The sequence below is a fragment of the Rhincodon typus genome, chromosome 36 (assembly GCF_021869965.1).
Source record: "Rhincodon typus isolate 14 chromosome 36, sRhiTyp1.1, whole genome shotgun sequence".
Lineage (NCBI taxonomy): Eukaryota > Metazoa > Chordata > Chondrichthyes > Orectolobiformes > Rhincodontidae > Rhincodon > Rhincodon typus.
The window spans coordinates 16,494,436-16,515,944 of NC_063367.1; the positions used below are offsets into that span (position 1 = coordinate 16,494,436).

At 44.4% G+C, this 21,509-nt stretch overlaps 1 protein-coding gene across 1 annotated transcript in view; it reads left to right on the forward strand.

The window, feature by feature from the left end:
* The first annotated feature begins 10,187 nt into the window (after positions 1–10,187).
* The window catches only part of LOC109929146 (sorbitol dehydrogenase-like), a 31,200-nt gene continuing 19,878 nt past the window's right edge, over positions 10,188–21,509 (forward strand). The window contains exons 1-2 of the mRNA XM_020528944.2: positions 10,188–10,273; positions 21,388–21,460. Coding sequence (XP_020384533.2) covers positions 10,188–10,273; positions 21,388–21,460 — 159 coding nt within the window. The remainder of the gene's footprint in view (positions 10,274–21,387; positions 21,461–21,509) is intronic.

A 21,509-nucleotide genomic window follows, 5' to 3' on the forward strand; every position in this document is an offset into this window, starting at 1 on the left:
AGATTATAAAGCCATCATAGTCCCACTGTCTCATCAGAGAGACAACCGGGCAAAGAAGTGGCAGGTGGAATACAATGCGGGAAGGTGTAAAGTTATGCACTTTAGCTGGAAGAATAGAAACATAGACTATGTTCTAATTTGAGGGTCACCATGTCTTAGGCAAGGAGCGAAGTTGAGAGGGCAAGGCCATCATGATAACCCCCATGTCTGCACCTTGCCCCTAACACGATGGGCTCTTATCTTATTTAGCAGCCTACCATGCGGCACCCTGTCAAAGGCCTTCTGTGTAGGCATCTTGCTGGGATCAATGTTGGCGGGACCTGGTGGATGAAGGTTGGATGTGGCAAAGCACACGGGCTTCATGAATGAGGCTTCCCCACTGACCGTGCCCCACCCTGTGCATCCGCCCTTTCACTGAATAGCCCTTAGAGTTAAACTTGCCGGGCTATATGATTGGTGCTGGCCTCCCTCACTACCCATTTAAGCAGGGTGGAACCTATGAATGTTGGCATTCATTGGCCACTTGACGACCTGAATTGGGCCATGGGTGAGCCAACCACCACATGTCTCGCCCACTGCCTGTGAATACCATGTCAGAGGTGGGCAGAAGGCTTGTGGCAGACTGCCTAAGTTAGGGGTCCAACACCTGGTTCTGGCCACATAAAACCCAACCCATTAAGAACATACATAAGAACATCAGAAACAGGAGCGGGAGTAGGCCATTTGGCCCATCGAGCCTGCTCCGCCATTCAATAAAATCATGGCTGATCTTTCTGTGGACTCAGCTCCACTTACCCTCCCTCTCACTATAACCCCTAATTCCTTTACTGTTCAAAAATCTATCTTTGCCTTAAAAACACTCAACGAGGTAGCCTTGAACGGCTTCACTGGGCAGGGAATTCCACAGATTCACAACGCTTTGGGTGAAAAAGTTTCTCCTCAACTCAGTCCCAAATCTGCTCCCCCTTTATTTTGAGGCCATGCCCCCTAGTTCCAGTTTCACTGGCCAATGGAAACAACCTCCCTATCTTATCTATTCCCTTCATAATTTTATGTGTTTCTGTAAGAGCCCCGCTCACTCTTCTAGATTCCAATGAGTATGGTCCCAGTCAACTCAATCCCTCCTCATAAGGCAACCCTCTCAACTCCAGAATCAACCCTGTGAACCTCCTCTGCACCGTCTCCAGTGCCAGTACATCCTTTCTCTCTCTCTCTCTCTCTCTGACTCTTTCTCTGCAGATCATGTGTGAACTTTTGGACGTTTTTTGAGCACTTTTTTGATTTTGTTTTGTATTTGCTGTGTTGACTACTGCAGTGCAGCACCAGGAAGCCTCACAGTGAAAGTCTGTGCCAGGTTGCGAGGTCTCACCTATTCTGGTGAGTTCCCCAACCTTATCTCTGACCCTATTGGCAACAGATGGAGGGGAAAAGAAAGAGAGTATATTTGCATACATCTGTTGTGTAATTATTCTTGCCATGCGGAAAAGATTTGGCAGCAAAGTGCACATAATCTGGATAGAAGTTTTAAATGTATTTGACATTTTACCTTTCTTTGAGAGCTCTCATTGTTTAATCGTGTAAAATTAATGAATTTGCAGTGCATGTTACGTTAATGACGTTTTTACACAACTGTAAGAAGAAGGCACAAACAAAAATGTGGTGAATTAGTTCCCCATCTTCCTTTTAACTTAAGATATAACTGAAATTTTCTGTTTATGTTTAATCTTCTGCAGCAGGAAACGAGACTAGTTTTTTTTTGTTCTACTTTTTTACTGTACTGATATGCACATCGCAGGCAAGGCTAGAATTTATTGTCCATCCCTAAATGATCAGGAGAAGGTGGGACCACTCCAGTCCTGTAGGTAGATCCACAATGCTGTTTAGGATAGAGTTCCAGGGTTTTGTATGAGTGACACTGAAGGCTAATAATATTTTCAAAAATCTGGAATTAAGAATGTATTGATGACCACGAAACCATTGCTGATTGTCAGAAAAACCCATCTGGCTTACCAATGCCCTTTGGGGATGGAAATTTGCCATCCTTTCCTGGTCTGGCCTACATGTGACTCCAAACTCACAGCCAATGACGTTGACTCCCAACTGCCTTTTGAAATGGCCTAACAAGCCACTCAGTTAAAGTGCAGCTAGGGACAGGCAGTAAATGCTGGCCAGCCAGCGATGTCCATGCCCCAAAAAATGTTTGGAGTATCAGGGAGTAACTTGCGGGGTGATGGTGTTCCCATGCATCTGATGTCCTTGTCCTTCGAAGTGGTAGAGGTCACAGGTTTGGAAGGTGCTGTTTGAAGGAGCCTTGGTGAGTTGCTGCAGTGTATCTTGGGATGGTACACATTGCTGTGACTGGTAGCCTGTTGCCAAGATGCTAACCACTGATCATTGTGTCCATGCATACTGATCCAAGGGAGTTCTTGTTATTTTCCTTTGTTGTCAGCTAGTATCTCCCAAGTGTGAGAATCAATGTTTAGCGTGTAGAAACAGTATTATTGCTATTATTATTATGGTTGGCATGGACTGGTTGGTCGGAAGGGTCTGTATGTTCTGTGGAACATACCATAAGGTTCCATGCTGTATGAGTCTATGACTTTAAGTGTAGTCCCTGCAATGAAGGAAATGTGACAACCAACTTTTGAACAGGAGGCAAACATAAACTGTAATGTGATACTGAATGGAGAGGCTTTTTTCAAAATTTTGATTGAAGAAGAATTCAAGCCAGGCATTTTTGAAATAATGGCATCGAAAAATTTATGTCCATCATATAAAGGGCCTTGATTTAAAGTCTCCTCTGTAAACAAGCGAAGCTATAACAAAAGTGGCATAAAACCTGCCAATGTTAAAGTAAATTTTTTCTTGAATATTTCTGAAAAGAGACACATGTTATTGAGACTTTCAATCCTGCACTAATCAGGACAAATACAAGAATATCAAATTTCAAACAATACAATAGGAGAAAAAATGTTTCTAATTGACAAGGCCACTCTGATTGGCTGTGAGATTAAAATGGAGAAAAGAAGCAAGACTTAAACATGTTACTTTTTTTTGTGGAAAATGGGTCCCCGCATAGTAACGTAGAATTGTTATGGCGCAGGGGAGGCCACTCAGCCCATCATATCTCTGCCAGCACTTCACTGCCTATTAAGTGTAAATGAGCAGGTTTGTGAGTCCTTTTCGTTATCTTCAACTGGTTCTCAGCGTAGCGCAAACAGGGATTGCTCATCATGTGATGCCCAAGTGGCACATTCCAATGTAACATTAAACACTTGGTTATGGATCTCGCAAGCCTGGGTGAGTTGAGTAGGGAATGCACTCTGCCTTTTCACAATAACTGCGGGCAATACTCCTTGATGCAATCAGCCACCTATCGGGAGCAAATAGTCTATGACCCTGGCATTGCATTCATGTGACAGTGCTTGATTATCTAGTAGGCATAAGCTCTTTCAGGACAGATGGCAGCATCCTGATGCATGCCCATAGCCACTGCATAGAGTCAGGAAATTGTCTTCAGTGGGCACTCTGGGTGGTAGCATTACGAATTGTATGCTCCAAACAACATTTCATCTCAGGACTATTTCTAATTTGCTGGCAACTGTAATGATTAACAAACGCAGAGATAATTACTGCTTCTTCCAGTTAGTGGGGTTCTTAGGATTAAAATGATCTGATAAAGTAGTCAGACATCTACCCATTGTAGTCAGCCAGGTGGACATCTTAGAATATGAGTTCCCTGAAAGTTTGGCTGTCATATTTGTAGCCCACAAGTTCCACCAATACTTTTTACGATGTAAATTTGTAATAATAATGGACCACAAACTCCATTCTAGGTCTAATAAAGAGGACAAGGCAGTGCCTGCCATAGCTTCAGGCTGAATTCAGCAGTGGGCTCTAATACTAAGTGCGTATAGTTACAAATTGGAACATCGTCCGGGAGGCCAAGTAGCAAATGCGATTATACTGAGTTGCCTCCTGCTGGCAGATACACCACCAGTGGTACAGCCACCGGAAGAATCCTTAACGGTTTTAAATTTTCTGAACACATTTCCAGTCACAGCTGCCAATATCATTTGTCAAACAAGGGGACAAAAAGGTGGATAGAAAAACTGTGCGCATCTTTTGCAGTACACGCATAACAGGCCATCATTTACCAGCAGGGAATTCGAGTATTTCCTAAAGGTGAATGGTATTGGTCATAAAAGGACGTCTCCGTACCATCCATCATCCAATGGTCTGGCAGAAAGTGCAGTCCAAACTTTGAAAGCAGGCTTAAAGAAACAGTCTACAGCTTCACTTGACACCAAACTGTCCTGGTTCCTATTTGAGTATAGGACCATCATCACCATCATCATCATTGGCGGTCCCCCGCACTCTCTTCACTCTCGGGGTGAGTTAGTAGTTGGCTGTACAGACCAGTGTAGACCACAGGCTCTGTTACACTTGGGGCAGGTGGTAGTCAAAGGAAGGGGTGGGTGGGGCATTGGTGTGGCAGCATGCTCCTTTACACTGTTTTCACCCGGCTTCTGCTTTTTCCCGATGGCAAATCTCAAGGTGCTCGACACCTTCCCAAATGCTCCTCCTCCACTTTGGACAGTCTTGGGCCAGTGATTCCCAGTGAGGCCTTGAGGGTATCACTGAAGCGCTTCCTCTGTCCACAGTAGGAGCACCTGCTCGAGGAGTCTTGTGTCGGCCATGTAGATGACGTGCCCAGCCTATCATAGCCGATCAAGGGTGGTCAGTGCCTTGATGCTGAGGATGTAGGCCTGGTCTAGGACACTGGTGTTGGTGTGACTGTCTTCCCAGCGGATTTTCAGGATCTTGTGCAGGCAGCATTGTTGGTACAGCTCCAGTGCCTTGATATTGTGGTGTAGAGACTCCGTGTCTCAGAGCCATATATGACAGCAGCAACCACCACAGCTCTGTACACCATGACCTTGGTGTCGGATCTAAAGTTGTTGTCCTCAAACATCCTTTACCTCAGACGGCTGAAGGCTGTGCTAGCCGGCTGGAAGTGATGCTGGATCTCTTCGTCAAAGCTGCTTTGGCCAACAGAACACTTCCAAGGTATTGGAAGTGGTCAACGTTCTCCTGTGGACCTTGATAATTGGGGGTTTGCTCCACAAAGCCAGGCCAGGTTGAAGAAGGACCTTCGTACTGCGGATGTTCAGGATGAGACCCATCCTCTCATATGCCTCCATCAAGGTGCTGACAATGGCCTGGAGTACATCTTCAGGGATTAAACGTACATAAGCATCATCCTTGTACTGCAGCTCGATGACACTGGTGGGGGTGACTTTGGTTTTGGCTTATAGGACCACCCCTCACGCAATTACAGGGATAGCTCCAGTAGAGTTACTAATGGGGAGAAGGCTGCTTCAGGTTAAATCTGATTTTCCCAGACCTGGGGGTGAGCATCAAGAATGCCAATGCTAGACATGAGACTTCGCTAAGCAAGAGAGATAGTTTACTTCAGGGGATGAAGTTTGGTGTCAAAAGCATGGGAATGGCCCTGCATGGGTAAGGGGCATGGTCGACGCGAGGCCAGGTCCAGTGACGTATAAAGTTCGGGTAGGTGTGATCTTGACCAAGCAAGTGGACCATATGAAATGTGCAAACTCGCAAACAGTGAGGAAGCAAAACATGCCCAGCTCCAGATGGGTCTCATCCTGAATATCTGCAGTACGAAGGTCCTTCTTCAACCTGGCCAGCAATCTTTCTGACTGTTCCAGAATCCTCTCTCTCTCCGTCAAGCATTAAAGATATCCTCAGAATTTGAGATGGACATGGCAGATGTGGCCACCTTGATGACTTTTCTGCCTGAAGAGGGGAATAAATTCCCTCTGAGACACCCCAGGATGCCCATTTAAGAGGCAAAGTTGGAGGAGCCTCACCGGTGCTAAAACACCCCAAGAGGAGCTACAAGAAAATAAAACTGGCCAATGTCCTTGAACTCAAAAGGGCAGGGATGTAGTGACTGTCATGAGGTCAGCCAGGTGGACCTCATGGAATATGAGTTCCCTAATTGGTGCTGTTAATCTGGTCCAATCAGAGAGCCCTGGCTGACATATAAAAACAGGAGTGTCTGCCTGACAGCAGCCTTAGTGTCAAGGAGCCTTCATGTGTAAATGAAGAGTGACTTGGTAAACCCACATCTACTGCAGTTAGCCCACTGGACCTGCATACTACAGGGTAATTTCCCATGGCCAATCCATTCTACCCTGCACACGTTTGGACTGTGGGAGGAAACCAGAGCACCAGAAGGAAACCCACGCAGACATGGGGAGGATGTGCAAACTCCACACAAACAGTTGCAAGAGGGTGGAATTGATCCTGGGTCCCTGGGCAATGTGAGGTAGCAGTGCTAACCACCGTACCACCAGACTGCCCCATATCCAAAACAGAAAAGGGTAGGTTAGGCCAACAAGACAGGATAAATAGTGTGGGAGGAGTGTAAAAAAAAACAGCTACATGGGCCAGTGAAGCTGAATATCGTGTTTCTGAACTGAATAATCTCTGCAAAAATGCCAAAGGAATGAAAATATTCTAACACATTTACAACCACATCAAATGTCACATCACATTTGATTGTTTCTGCGCATTATTTGTGCAGCTGTGCACGGACTGTTCCTATAATGCAAAGTTTTTTAAAAAATTCATTTGGGGACACAGACATCACTGCCAGGCCAGTATTTATTGCCTATCCTTATTTGCTCAGAGGGCAGTTGAGAATCAAGCACATTGCTGTAGGTCTGGAGTCACGTGTAGACTAATGTTTAAAAATCTCTTAACAAACTGGAAGTCTGTTGAATTTTTTCAAGTTATAGTTATGGATTTGAATGCTGTTCTTTGGTACTTGGATGGGTATTTCAGGATAATAACCATCCTGACTCCGCAAAGTCCCCCTCCCACCCCCACCACCATCTACAAGGCACCGGTCAGGAGTGTCATGCAATATTCCCCACTTGCCTGGATGAGTGCAGCTCCAACAACACTCAAGAAGCTTGACACCATCCAGGACAAAGCATCCCCCAATTAGCAAACTCAACAACCAGGTTAAATAGTCACTCCCTCCACCACTGACATAGACTGGCAATTTGTGTGTATTATATGCAAAGTTGCAGCAACTCATAAAGCTTGTCTAGTACCTTCCAAACCCACCATCTCTTACTACTGAAAACAGCAAGGGCAGCGGGATTGTGGGAATGCTATGCATCTCTTCTTCAAACCACACACCAACCTGACCCGGAACACCATAGTTTCACTGTAGCATTTTCCAAATCCTGGAACTCCCTGACAGCACTGTTGATGTTCCTATAGGACATGGTTCAAGAAAATGGCTCACCACCAACTTCCCAAGGGCAAATATGGATGAGTAACAAATCCTGACCCCTTAAATGGTGTGCATATCACATGAGATCATTTTCAAACAATGTTCAGAGATATTAGAAAGTATGTCCAGCACCAACGCAGGTCATTCTGCCCACCTGGACTATACTGCTGGTCATCCTCCATCCAAATCTCCTTGCACCTCCCTTCATCTCACTTCATCCCTATTTGCTATTTCATTCTCCCTCATATATTAAGCTTCCATTAAATAGGTCTTTGATTTTTGCTCATTTATTACTTGTGGCATTGAGTTCCATGTCCAAACCACCCTCTAATTAAAGAAATTTCTCCTCAATTCCTCATTGGATTTCTAAGTGATTATTTCAACTATATGGCCCTTAGCTTTGAGTTTCTGTTCTTTTTCCCTTGCGAGGTGGAAACATTCTATTAATGCTTACCTTTCAAACTCTTTTGATAACCTTATCACACACAAATGGAACTGATAAGATTGATTTGGAGTCAGGCTGTGTTGATGGAAAGATTCGTCACATCAGTGACATGCAGAAAGGTGAGGCATCATTAGGAGCAGAATTTTGAAGAGCAAGATTCTATCCTACAACACCAGATTGACCTGTTGGATGTACAATTTCATTCCGACTTGCTTCATTCTTTTATGGCCTTGGCATAACTTGTGCTCCTCTATGGTGTTAATAACATATCCTACTGTTCCTGTGAGGATTTTACATTATGGAGCGATTCTCTATGACATCAAAATGGCTCCCGAGCAGACACAGCTGTGACAATGGTCTGCTGGAAGCGTCTGTGTGTGCAGATGCTCCTGGGATCACCAGTCTGGGGTCTAATGGAGCAATTGCTGGGCCAATTCCTGCCCTCACCACCTGCCCTTGCTCTCTTCTCCCTTGTCCAAATCCACATCCCCGTCCAGATAAAATGGCAGCCATCGCACGCACAGAGTGTCTGGTGCGGATGAAATCTCGTAACGGTGATCACAAACCAATCCAGTATGTTGTTGTTTAAAATCATCCCGCTCACTAATGTCCTTTAAGGAAGAAAATCTGCCATCTTTACCTGGTCTGGCCTGCATGTGACTCCAGAGAAACAGAAATGTGATTGACTCTGATATAAGCCACAGTGCTCAAGGTCATTTAGGAATGGGTGAAAAATGATGGCAGATGATGTGCGAGTAGTGCAGTCATCCCATGACAGAACAAATAAACCAACTAAGAATGAACTGTTGCAAAGATGTTAACACTTGGACAAAATGGAAAAGAGGTAAACCGTTCTTTGATATTCCAAAATGGCCAAATTAAGATGCTTCATTGCACATCTTCCAACCTGATTAGTTGGAAGCTCAAGGCCCTAGCAGAATGTAGACCCAGTTTGCAGGTGGCTAGATAAAGGGAATTGAGCTTTGTGGTATTGGATTGATATTGTGTAATCGACCTACATAATCTCTAGTCATGTCTTCCTGTCTCAACAATGCAAAGCATTAAGACAGAATAGGAGGGGTGATAGCATCCCGTTTTTATTTATTCTTTGCACCAGCATTTATTGCCCATCCCTAGTTGCCGTTGAGACGATGGTGGTAAGCTGACTTCTTGGATCACTGCAGTCCATGTGCTGTAGATAGACCCACAATGCCCTTAGGGAGGGAATTCCTTGATTTTGACCCAGCAACAGTAAAGGAACAGTGAAATATTTCCAAGCCAGGATGGTGAGTCACTTGGAGGGGAACTTGCAGGTGGTGGTGTTCGCATGTATCTGCTGCCATTGTCCTTCAGAATGGAAGTGGTCATGGGTTTGGAAGGTGAAGTCTGAAGATCTTTGGTGAATTTCTGCAGCGCATCTTGTAGATAGCACACACAGCTGCTACTGAGAGCCGGTAGTGGAGGGAGTGGATGCTTGTGCAAATGGATGGTGTCAAGCTTCTTGAGTGTTGTTGGAGCTGCACTCATCCAGACAAGTGGGGAGTATTCCTTCACACTCCTGACTTTGCCTGGTAGATGGTGGACAGGCTTTGGGGAGTCAGGAGGTGAGTTACTCACTGCAGGATTCCGAGCCTCTGTCCTGCTCTCATAGCGTCACCTTGTGGTTTCAGGGAATTCATCTAGACTCAAGCAATATTCATCCGAAATGCCAGTGAGCGTGCAACCCCTTTAGGCATTTGCCCAGTCGGGGGAAAATTCTTCCATCTTTTTCAATTTGCATGCTCGTGCTTCTCAAACTTTTTTCCCACCATGATCACCATACCCCCACCCACACCCGCCTCTAATTCTGAGGCCTTAATATTGTCACAACCCCAAAGAGAGGACTGTGGGTAGGGTTGGGTAAGGTTGGTGGGGAGTGGTATCAGAACGGAGATTGGGGACCTATAAGAGTGAGTAGTGGGCTCAAAGCTGCGCAGCGATTTTGTGACCCCCAAAATATCAGTCCTCATCCCCACAGGGTCCTGAACCCCACACTGGGAAGCCCTGCTCCACTCCACAGACTGCATGGAAGGTGCAAAACAGTGAAGGAAGAAACACTACATTTCCAGTACAAGCCAAGCTGATCTGAGATAAGGCACTACATGAGTTCCAGAGAAACAGAACGGGAATATAGTGTAATTTAGACGTAAATATGTTCTTAAAGGATGATAACTAGCCAAATCACACCTGAAATGAAACTACTTTAGAAGAATAGGCAACAGCAATAATTTGAAATTATATAGCACCCCTAATGTGACACTATTTCACAAAACATTTGGCAGGAGGGTTAGTGAACAGAAATTGACAGTGAGTCACTGAAAGCAGGTATGAAAACCATTGTCGAAGAGACAATGGAGCAGCTTAAAGATGGAGAGGAGTGCGATAGAAGACAGAGAGGTTTATGATGAAATTCCAGATCTTAGAAGCCATGCAATGATTAAAATCAATGATGTGTAAGATGTCAACATTAGATGAATCCATACCCTATGATCGAAAGCTAAGTAAATGATGATATACTTCATTAGAACATTACAATAGTGACCATGGGTGTACAACAGTAACTTATAAAAAATGTAGCAAAAGGACTGCAGCGTCACACCTGTACCTGGTTTACTTTTATCTGTGTAAGTAATTAACATTATACGAACACATTGAAGATCAAAAAGGGTATGGTTGACATGTGGCTGGATTACTTGTATAGCTTTTCACTAGACCGTTTAGTTTTAACCTTTAAGCAGAATGATTGCTGCAGTTATACAGGGCATTGGTGAGACTGCAATTGGTGAGACTGCATTTGGAGTACTGTGTGTAGTACTGGCCACTGTATTAATGGAAGGATGTTAATGCATTGGAGGTAATTCAGAGACAGTGGATAGCCTGGTGGCTCAGTGTTTAGCATTGCTGCCTCACAGTGGGTTTGATTCCAGCCTTGGGGCGATTGTCTGTGTGGAGTTTGCACATTCTCCCTGTGTTTGCGTGGGTGCTCTGGTTTCCAAACAGTCCAAACGTGAACAGGTTAGGGTGGATTGACCATGGGAAATGCAGGGTTATGGGAATAAGATAGGGGGTGGGTCTAGGTGGGAAACTCTTCGGAGGATCTGTGTGGACTTGATGGGCCGAATAGCCTGCTTCCACCCTGTAGGGATTCTACGAGTTTATTGGACTAATAGCTGGAGTGAATGGATTGACTTATGAGGAAAGGCCAGACAGGCTTGGCCTGTATCTTCTGGAGTTTAGAAGAGTCAGAGGTGACTTAATTAAATATATAAGATCCCTGAGGGGACTTGACTGGGAGGATGTGGGAAGGATGTTTCCTCTTGCGGGAGAATCTAGAACTGGGGGCCATTGTTTAAAAAATAAGAGGTCACTCATTTAAATCAGAGCTGATGATTTGTATGTTGCCTATTCCCAAAAGCCAATCAGAAGTGCCTTGCTATTTCTGCATTTTTTTTTGGTTTTTTCAGACCCATTCATTTAAGTCTCCCTTTGCAGAAATGGCCTTCAGATGAACTCGTGCATAGTCATTTAGAAAAATGTTAATTACTGTCTGAAACCTATGGTTATTTGTAGGTGTAAATGATGGAATCTGGCAGCTCGAACACCACGTCACAAGCTACGAAAAGTTGCAGTTATTTATTGCTACCTGTGACATATGCCACAAAATGGGATTGAAAACAAATATCCTCCATAAACAAGGGGAAAGTTCATTGTATAAGAGAACATTGTCGGACCATTAACATCTTACCTGAATATAAAAGCTAGGGCTGGGGGTCAGTGACTGCACATGAAGCAGATCCCAACATTGCAGTTTCTATATACAGGCAATTGATTCCACCGAAAATAATCTCTGCAATTCTGTTCGATGTGGTTTTTCGGGAATTAAGCATGCAATAATTAGCAGTGTTACTTAACTTGTACTTGTACCTAATAATTAATCTGGTTATGCAATTGAAAAAGACTGATTCAAATGGTAAGTCTTCAAATAGTCTGCGTGACGTATAGGAGCAGGTTTTCTTTGTAGTGGCAAATCACAGGCAACTGGAACTCAACTCCTACTTCCCTGCACCCCATGTCACTGCCCCACATTTCTGGCCGGGGCTTCCGATCCTAGCTTTTTCAGAAATGCAGAGCGTTTCTTCAATTGGGAAGCTTTCGTGTAGTGAAACAGCATCACAGGAAGTCAAGAGCTATTTCCAGCACGAGTCCAGTGCGTACATGAGTAATGAGTGAATGGACAGGGTGGTGAGGGTGGCAGGTGGTGAGGGTGGCAGGTAGTTAGAGTGGCAGGTGGGTGAGGTGGCAGGTGGTTAGGGTGGCAGGTGGTTAGGGTGGCAGCTGGTTAGGGTGGCAGGTGGTTAGGGTGGCAGGTGGGTGAGGTGGCAGGCGGTTAGGGTGGCAGGCGGTTAGGGTGGCAGGTGGATGAGGTGGCAGGTGGTTAGGGTGGCAGGTGGTTGGAATGGCAGGTAGTTAGGGTGGCAGGTGGATGAGGTGGCAGGTAGTTAGGGTGGCAGGTGGATGAGGTGGCAGGTGGTTAGGGTGGCAGGTGGTTAGGGTGGCATGTGGGTATCTGGGTGAGAACACAGTGGGTCAGGTCAAGGGGGGTAGACAAGCTGCGAGTGAGTCAGTCCTGGGGAGTGGAGAGGGTGGTGACTGGAGTCTATTTGAGTGCCACTAGATGGCGGAAGCTAGTCAAACCAGGTCAGGAGAAGGAGTGACTGACTGAAGCGATTGGTAGGGTTGGGTAGGGAAAGGCAGTTGCATTAGGTCTGATATCGGGACAGGGTTGGGTGGCTAGTGGGGGCTAGTCAATTCGGGTGAGTGGGAGATAACCAGGTGATGGAGTTATTTAGGTCAAACTACCAAGAAAACCTGACACTTTTCAGTGACTAGTTTAATGCTTTAACAACATCTGTATTAAATTTGCTATAAATATGTTCCACACTCTTTAGGAATCAGTGTTTTATGGCACAACAGTGCCTCAAAAGTTACAGATCCTCATTACCCTTACTTGGACTATCACTAATGCACATTCCATAAGCAAGACCTTGCAAAATCAGCAATCACGGTTTGTTTATAAATCTATCCTTGAAGATTGGTTAAGCTGTCTCTTCTATAAAGTTTTTACACCTTAAATCTAAAGGGCAAATTGGAATTGATCTTGAGAAATACTGTCATTTCTGGAGTGTGGCTCAGAAATTCAACTTGCAAAATTTAGAAATGGGGGAATTGACATATTAGTTGCATTTTAGTTACAAAATGCATATGCAAAGACTACACTGGAATTCACACAGCACACAGAAACAAACAAACAGGCAGTATCATCCTTGGATAAAATCGAATGCAACAAAATGTATCAACAGTACTGTCTGTTGTGCACTTCAGGACATCCAGAAGTTTTGAAAGGTGCAATATAAATGTAAGCATTCTCCCTTTGACGTAAACTGTCATGGGGAAAAACAGCTACTGGCCTCGTGATAGCATAGGTTCTGCGGTGGAATGTGATCTTTTGGCCCTTCACAAGGTGGTGCTCTAAACAACGTTTCAGTGAAAGTAATCAGTGAGTGGGGTGGATGTTAAAGAATAGGGAAGTTTTGGGGGCTTGATGGTAGTCAGAAACTTTGAGAGATTTGATGCTTACACAATACAGAGAAATTGGAAAATATTGAAATATTTTGTTGACTGCATTTTGTTATTTTGGGTGGCACAGTGGCTCAGTGGTTAGCATTGCTGCCTTACAGCACCAGGGACTCAGGTTCAGTTCCACCCTCAGGTTCAGTTCCACCCTGGCTGTGTGCAGTTTGCACAGCCTCCTCCTGTCTGTGTGGGTTTCTTCCAGGTGCTTCAGTATCCTCCCAGAGTCCAAAGATGTCCAGGTTAGTTGTTGGCCATGCCAAATTGCTCATAGTGTCCAGGGATGTGCAGGCTAGGTGGGTTAGCCATGGGAAATCCAGGGTTACAGGGATATGGTAGTGGGCGGGTCTGAGTGGGATGCTCTTCAGAGGGTCGCTGTGGATGAAATGGGCCTGCTTCCACACTGTAGGGATTCTATGATTGTATGACTGGCAGCAGTCCAATGTTCACCACCTTCCACATGGTTCGGTACGTACTTATGTTTTCCATGTATTAGCTGGAGTAGGCCGTTTAGCCCCTCTAGCCTTTTATGTCATTCAACCAGAACACGACTGATCTTCTACCTGAACACCATTTAATCACATTATCCCCATATCCCTTGATGTCTTTTATACTTAGAAATCTATCAGTCTCTGTCTTGAACAAACTCAGTGCCTGAGACTCCATAGCCTTTGAAGTTGAGAATTCCAAAGACTAAGGTGTAATTCGTGTTTATTGACTATCTAAGGTGATTTTTTCCCAATTCTGTGTTGGTATAATCCTGTCTGATGATACTTACATTTTCAGTTGTTGCAAACAGGGATGCTGACCATCAGAGACAATTAAATTGCTTATAGCAGAAGAAATAGCAGCAGCACAAGTAGGCCATTTGGCTCCTTGGGCCTGCTGTTCCATTCAACAAAATCTTGGAGCCTCCATTGCTCACTGATGAAGAGAATTCTAAAGATTTATGACCCTCTGAGACAGGGCGTTCTTCCTCACCTCCGTCTTAAATGGGAGGCCTCTTATTCTTAAAGTATGTCTCTAAATTCTGGATTTCCCAACGAAGGGAAACGATCTCTTAGCATCCTCCTATCAAGCCTCTTAAGTTTCTTATATGTTTCAATAAAATCACCTCTCATTCTTATAAGTTTCAATGAGTATTAGCCCAGATCTCATTGAATGACGGAGCAGATGTGATTGGCTGGATAGCCTACATCTGCTCCAAAGTGTTGGAATGGGCTGGATCTTTTGTCCCCTAGAGCACAGGTGGTTGACCTTATAGAGGTTAATAAAAATCATGAATGGCACAGAAAAGGTGAATAGCAAAGGGTAGGAGAGCCAAAACTAGAGGGCATGGGTTTAGGAAGAGAGGGGAAAGATTTAAAAGGGACCTGAGGTGCAATTGTTTTCACACAGAGGGTGGTTCATATGTGGAATGAACTGCCAGGGAAGTGATAGAAGCAGGTACAGTTACAACATTTAAAAGACATTTGGACAGGTCCATGGAAGGGAAAGGTTTAGAGGGATATAAGCCAAACGCAGGCAAATAGGATTAGTTTAGTTTGGGAAATGTGGTCGAAATGGATGAGTTGGACCAAAGGATCTGTTTCCGTGCTGTAAGACTCTATGACTCAATGCCTAACATTTTCAGAATAAGACAACTCCTTCATCCTCATATGAATCCAGTGAGCTTTATCTGAGTTGTCTACCAAGGTAAGTATATCCCATTTTAAATAAATAGACCAAAACTGTACATAGTGCTGCAGCTTATCAGTGCTCTGTGCAGTTGTAATACCTACTGTTACATTCTGTTCACCTTGCAAATCTAAATGAATTAAGATTACCCATAAATTCTGAGAAACTTTTGACCGTTTTGCGGTGGTTTGTCATTTCATTTGTCACAGTGCTATTACAAATTGCCTCTCTACTACCTCTTTCACTATTACTCCATAAAACATAATGACCGAAATACTACGAATGGCAGCAAAGAGAGATAAAATGAAAAAGACACTGAAGAAAGTTTTTAAAGATAAATTATACCTTCCAGGAAAAATTTCCATTAAGAGCCATATTCAGAAAGAATGAGGCTCCTCATCTGTAAAATTTAATTTAAAATTTAATTTCCAGAATCTTTGGTTGGCTAAGGGTTAACGCTAACAGTAGCCCTACTGTTTGGCAGTAATTTACACTTATTATAATGTTACAAATATACTTACAGCTGAGTGAAACAATTCTACGTATTTTTCGGTGTGCATTTGACTAACTCTGTTACATGGGTTTCAATTCTGAGATAATCCACAAAGTTCTGTCATGTCCTAGCTTGTGAAAGAGCAACCATTGGCAACTTGAGATTTCCAGATATAACTGTGCTTATACTGGCCAGGGAGTTTGGTGTCTGATTTACTGCAAAATGATGGTGAGTGCTGTTAGAATTACAGAATTCCTACAGTGTGGAAACAGGCCCTTTGGCCCAACAAGTCCGCACTGACCCTCAGAGCATCCCACCCAGATCCATCCCCTATAACGCACCTAGTCTATACATCCCTCAACACTACAGGCAATTTAGTATAGCCAATCCAGCCAGCCTGCACATCTTTGGACTGTGGGATGAAACCAGAGCACCCAGAGCAAACACAGGGAGAACGTGCAAACTTCACACAGACAGTTGCCTGAGGGTGGAATCAAACACGGGCCCCTGGCACTGTGAGGCAGAGCGCTAAACACTGAGCGACCATGTTGCCCATGTTGCCATTAGCATTATTCCTGATGTAAAATCATAGCCATAATCTTCTAAACCAGCTCAGTGTCAAAACATGAATTCCCATGAAAAACTTTGGGACTTTTCTTGATTACTCTAAAGGTGCTATGTAGATGTAAGTTGTTAAATGGTCACTGGGACCAGTCGTAATTTCACAATCAACAAACAATTGTCTTGTGATTCACTTCAGCAGTAGGCTTTAAGTTAAATGCATCATAACGTATTGGATTCATATTGGAAATTCACATTGGAAATTAATGCAACATGTTACAAAGTCTGTTTCAGTATGGCTGAGGGGGGCTATTGCACAGTGCTTGCGTTTTGTTTATTTTCTCTCAATAAATTTTTAAATAAACAGATGGTTGCATTGATTTTGGATTCATTGAACTGAAATGAAGGAAAGTCATCCATGACCCCAAGGGAAATGAGAAGAGAAGGCAATGGACTACAATCTTTTTAAACAGAAATGCAACTCTTGCCAGTTCCTGAACCTTACTAGCTCCACATTTATAATTCGTCACAAGTCTTAGCAGAGTGATGCCTTGAGAGTTTTTAGAATATTTAATAATGCCCAAAGGTCAATAGACCACACGTGTTGTCTTTCATTCAATAGAAAGGAATAGATTATTGTTCTCGAGATAGAATGAACTGCAGATGCTGGAGAATCTGAGATAACAAGGTATAAAGCTGGATGAACACAGCAGGGCAAGCAGCATCAGAGGAGCAGGAAGGCTGACGGTCCGGCCTGAAGCTTATTGTTCTCCCCTTGTTCTCCATGCAATAGAACTGGTTAGTAATGTCTATCATACATTTTCTGTTAATTTAAGAGATTCATAAGGCTAAAATTGACTTTCGAAAAGAGCTGCTTTCACAGACATGGACCATTTTATCAATGAGAGGCACAGGTGAACGCTCAGTTCGGATTATAATGCAAGGGATTGGAATTGTATCACTGTAGATTATTTTGCTTCAGGGAAAGACTTGAATCGGAAAGGTGAAACTGATTAGCAAGGGATGACTGGAGTTAGGACTTCATAAAGAGCTCAGAGATAGTAGGAATTGCCGATGCTGGAGGATCTGAGATAACAAGGTGTAGAGCTAAATGAACACAGCAGGCTAAGCAGCATCAGAGGAGCAGGAAAGCTGACGTTTCGGGCCTAGACCCTTCTTCAGACCTGAAACGTCAGCTTTCCTGCTCCTCTGATGCTGCTTGGTCAGCTGTGTTCATCCAGCTCTACACCTTATTATCTCATAAAGAGCTCGGCTCCTTCAGTTGTATGTCAAGATAATCAGGTGGAATAATGAAAGGCCACAGATCTGAAATGCTATGTTGGAGATTCTCTTTCTCAACAGTTTCTGCTCGATCCACTGAGGAAATGTTTCCAACAGTTTCTTTTAGTGATAATGAGATCATTCTAATCTCCAAAGTCTCTCCTGTTATCAAGTTTAACTGTCCTTCTACCTTTGCCTGAAGACACTGGCCATAAAGGGGTAATTATTCCAATGAAAATCAATTATAGTCTTCCTCTATGAGGATGATGCCATTCATGGTGCAAATTGGAAATTTCTCTCTCTTTTTCTCTGTTCAGGTATTGTGTCCTAGGAATATGTTGGCAACCATGGACTTGCTGGTCATGGTTATGTTGGGGAAAACAGTGCAGTGGTTTGCGATTGCCTTCAGCAATATTACTGAGCAGGAGACTCTCCTGCTTTTATCGCCTGCAATCAGGCATATTGGAAGGGTTTACCAGTTGACAATCAACTTGCTTCGAAACATAGAAATTAGACACAGGATGTGTCAGATATTTGCGTGGAAATGCCAGCTACCATCATCACCCCCCTCCCCCTAATATTCACTATCAATCTCAGAAATTGTTGACTGCTGACAGTGTTGAATCTATTGTTTGACAGAGAGACATGTTGAAGCTTTTCATCTAAGCTCTCATCAGGACACATGCAAGAATGCCAAATTTCAAAGGCAGCAACAATTTATACAGATGAGGAAATGGCACTGATCAATCGGAAACATGATTCTAAATGGTTTGAAGTGTTTCCACAGAGGGTCCACCAGTGCCCCGTCTGATTAAAAAGGATGGTGCATTGAAACAAGGCAGGCAAACCAATGCAAAACCTGAATGGCCCAGGATTATTAGAAATTTCTTTCTTTGGGGTACAATTTCCAGGAATGGAGATGCACCATGAAATATAAGAAGAACGTACACCACAATTCAAAGAATAGTTCTTCCAATGGCCTGGTCAATATTCACCACTAACTCAAGACACAATGTTTCTTGTTGTTATTTCTGACCTGGCAATGTCTACACCTTGGTGACTGCACTTGGGAAAAGTCATTCATTGTCGGGGGGGGGTGTGTGGTTGGGGGTGTGCCTTACTGTTTTACACCCTGTTGGAAGAATGAGAGGCCTAAAGCATATAAGATCCTGAGGGGACTCGATACAGCGGATGCTGAAAGGACGTTACCTTTTACAAGAGAGACTACAGCTAAGGGAAATAGTTTAAAAATAAGGGGTCTCACATGGGGATTTTTTTCTCTCTGAGGATCATAAGTTTGTGGAATTCTCTGCCTCGGAGAGAGGTAGAGACAGGGGCTATGAGTATTTTTACAGATCAGTTAGTCAGATTGTTGACCTACAGGGAATATGCAGGAAAGCCTACCTTAGACAGGACATATTTGCCTTTGTAGGAGTGCAGCAGAGGTTCATTATGCTGATAGCAGAAATAGCAAGACTGTCCTATGAGGAGAAATTGGTTTGACTGAACCTGTAATCATGAGATTTTAGAAGGATGAGAGAGAATCTGATAGAAACAGATAAGATTTGAACAGGGCTGGACAGACTCGATGTAGGTAACAAGGTGTGGAGCTGGATGAACACAGCAGGCCAGGCAGCATCAGAGGAGCAGGAAAGCTAACGTTTCCGGCCTAGACCCTTCTTCAGAAATGGGGGAGGGGAAGGGGATTCTGAAATAAATAGAGAGGGGAGGCGGGTGAAAGATGGATAAAGGAGAAGATAGGTGGAGAGGAGACAGACAGGTCAAAGAGGCGGGGATGGAGCCAGTAAAGGTGAGTGTAGGTGGGGAGTTAGGGTGGGGATAGGTCAGTCCAGGGAGGACAGACAGGTCAGGGAGGCGGGATGAGGTTAGTAGGTAGGAGATGGGGGTGGGGCTTGAGGTGGGAGGAGTGGATAGGTGGGAGGAAGGATGGACAGGTTAGGGAGGCGGGGACGAGCTGGGCTGGTATTGGGATGTGGTCAGGGGGAGGGGATGTTTTCCCTGGTTGGAGAGTCTAGAACCAGCCAACATAGTCTCAGGTAGACCATTTAGGACAGAGATGAGGGAAAATTTCTTCACTCAATGGTAGTGCACCTGTAGAATTCTGACCATGGAACTATGTGGAGGCCAAGATACTGAATATATTTAAGAAAGAAAAAGATAACATTTTTGAGAATTTGGAGGTGTTAGGTATCGGGGGAGAAAATGGGAAAATGTAAAACTCGATGGCATTGATAGAGGATCAGCCTTGATCTTATTGAATGGTGGAGGAGGATCCAATGGCCTAACTTCTGTTCCTGGTTTCTGTGGTAATAGAGTTGAGGCCACAATCAGATCAGCCATGATCTTATCGAATGTTGGTGCACTGTGGATAAGCTGAATGGCTTCTTGTTACTCCTAATTGGTCTGCTTCTTCTGTATCCATTGGTAACATGTTCCTGACACACAGTTGGAGGTGATCCACCATTGATCACGGGACTGACTGACAAGACATGGAAGGCAATAGAGCTGGAATCCATGACAATTTCGTAATGAAATTTTAAATGTTAAGCTCTGAATTTGCCATGGCCCTTGGCACATCGGCACATTCACCATCACACTCTCTTGCAAATTTTGATGAGGAGAGGGGTCAAACTCAGTTGCTAAGGTGTGCAAGAAACTGATGAATGAATGAACGAATGAATTAGTTTTATTGTCACATATACTCAAATGAGTACAGTGAAAAGTTTACAGTGCCATCTCAGGTGCAAAATGCACCTTTTGGGACGGTATGGCAGCTCAGTGGTTAGCACTGCTGCCTCACACCCCCATACACCCGGGTTTGATGCCAGCCTTGGTTGACTGTGTGGAGTTTGTAAGTGTCTGCCTGGGTTTCCGCTGGGTGTTCCAGTTTCCTCCAAAGATGCTCAGCGGTTAGCACTGCTGCCTCACAGCGCCAGGGACCCAGGTTCGATTCCAGCCTCGGGTGACTGTGTAGAGTTTGCACATTCTCCCCGTGACTGCGTGGGTTTCCTCTGGGTGCTCCAGTTTCCTCCCACAGTCCAAAGATGGGCAGGATAGGTGGATTGGCCACGCTAAATTGCCCATAGTGCACAGGGATATTGAGGTTGGGTGGGTTAGACATGGGAAGTACAGGGACAGGGGAAGGGGTCTGGGTGGGATTCTCTTTAGAGGGACAGTGTGGACTTTTTGGGCCGAATGGCCTGTTTCCATACTGTAGGGATTCTATGATGTGCAGGTTAGGGTGGATTGGTCATGCTAAATTGCTCATAGTGTCCAGGGATGTGTAGGTGAGGTGGATGAGCCATAAGAGATATAGGATAGGGGGTTAGGTCTGGGTGGAGGGTTGGTATGGGCTGAATGGCCAGCTTCCACACTGTAGGGATTCTAGGTACAGATGCTTAAAATCAACTTCTTAGGAAACAAAAAATACTAAGAAAAGTAAAGTATTTGGTGTGTTTTGAAGGTGGTCACTTAGTTACTCTTGTCCGTGTCTCTATATCTATGGGCAGAGCTCTGGATGGCAGAAAGGGGGGAGGGGGCAGTTTTCAGTAATCTCTCCCTCCCCCCACCCCCCCACCGGGGTAAATAATGACGGGGAGGGGATGTCACAGGCAACTACATCCCACGCCTGAAAGGTTACCCTGATCGTTTTTGTGACGCAAGGTGTGTTAAAAACACCCAAAAGCCGGACCAGCCCCGGGTTGTCCCGAGTAAACAGTGCAGTGAGAGTGTGTATATGTCTGTGTGTGGATATACAGCCAACTTGGGCGGAAGAGAACAGCCGAGATACACCAATAAAAAAAGGCCGAATAGACCAATGATAGCTTCATCTCGATAAGACAGAGCGGCCACCGCTGAACGTCCAGCCCCCAATTACTTTCGAGCTTTTTCTGAACTCACTAGTCACAAGGATAAGAGACTGAGGATGTCGGAGAACTTATCTCTGGTGGTCCACGGACCAGGCGATATGAAACTGGTAACCCATCTGCCTGGATAATCTTGCCGGTTTTGCACTCGCATTGAGA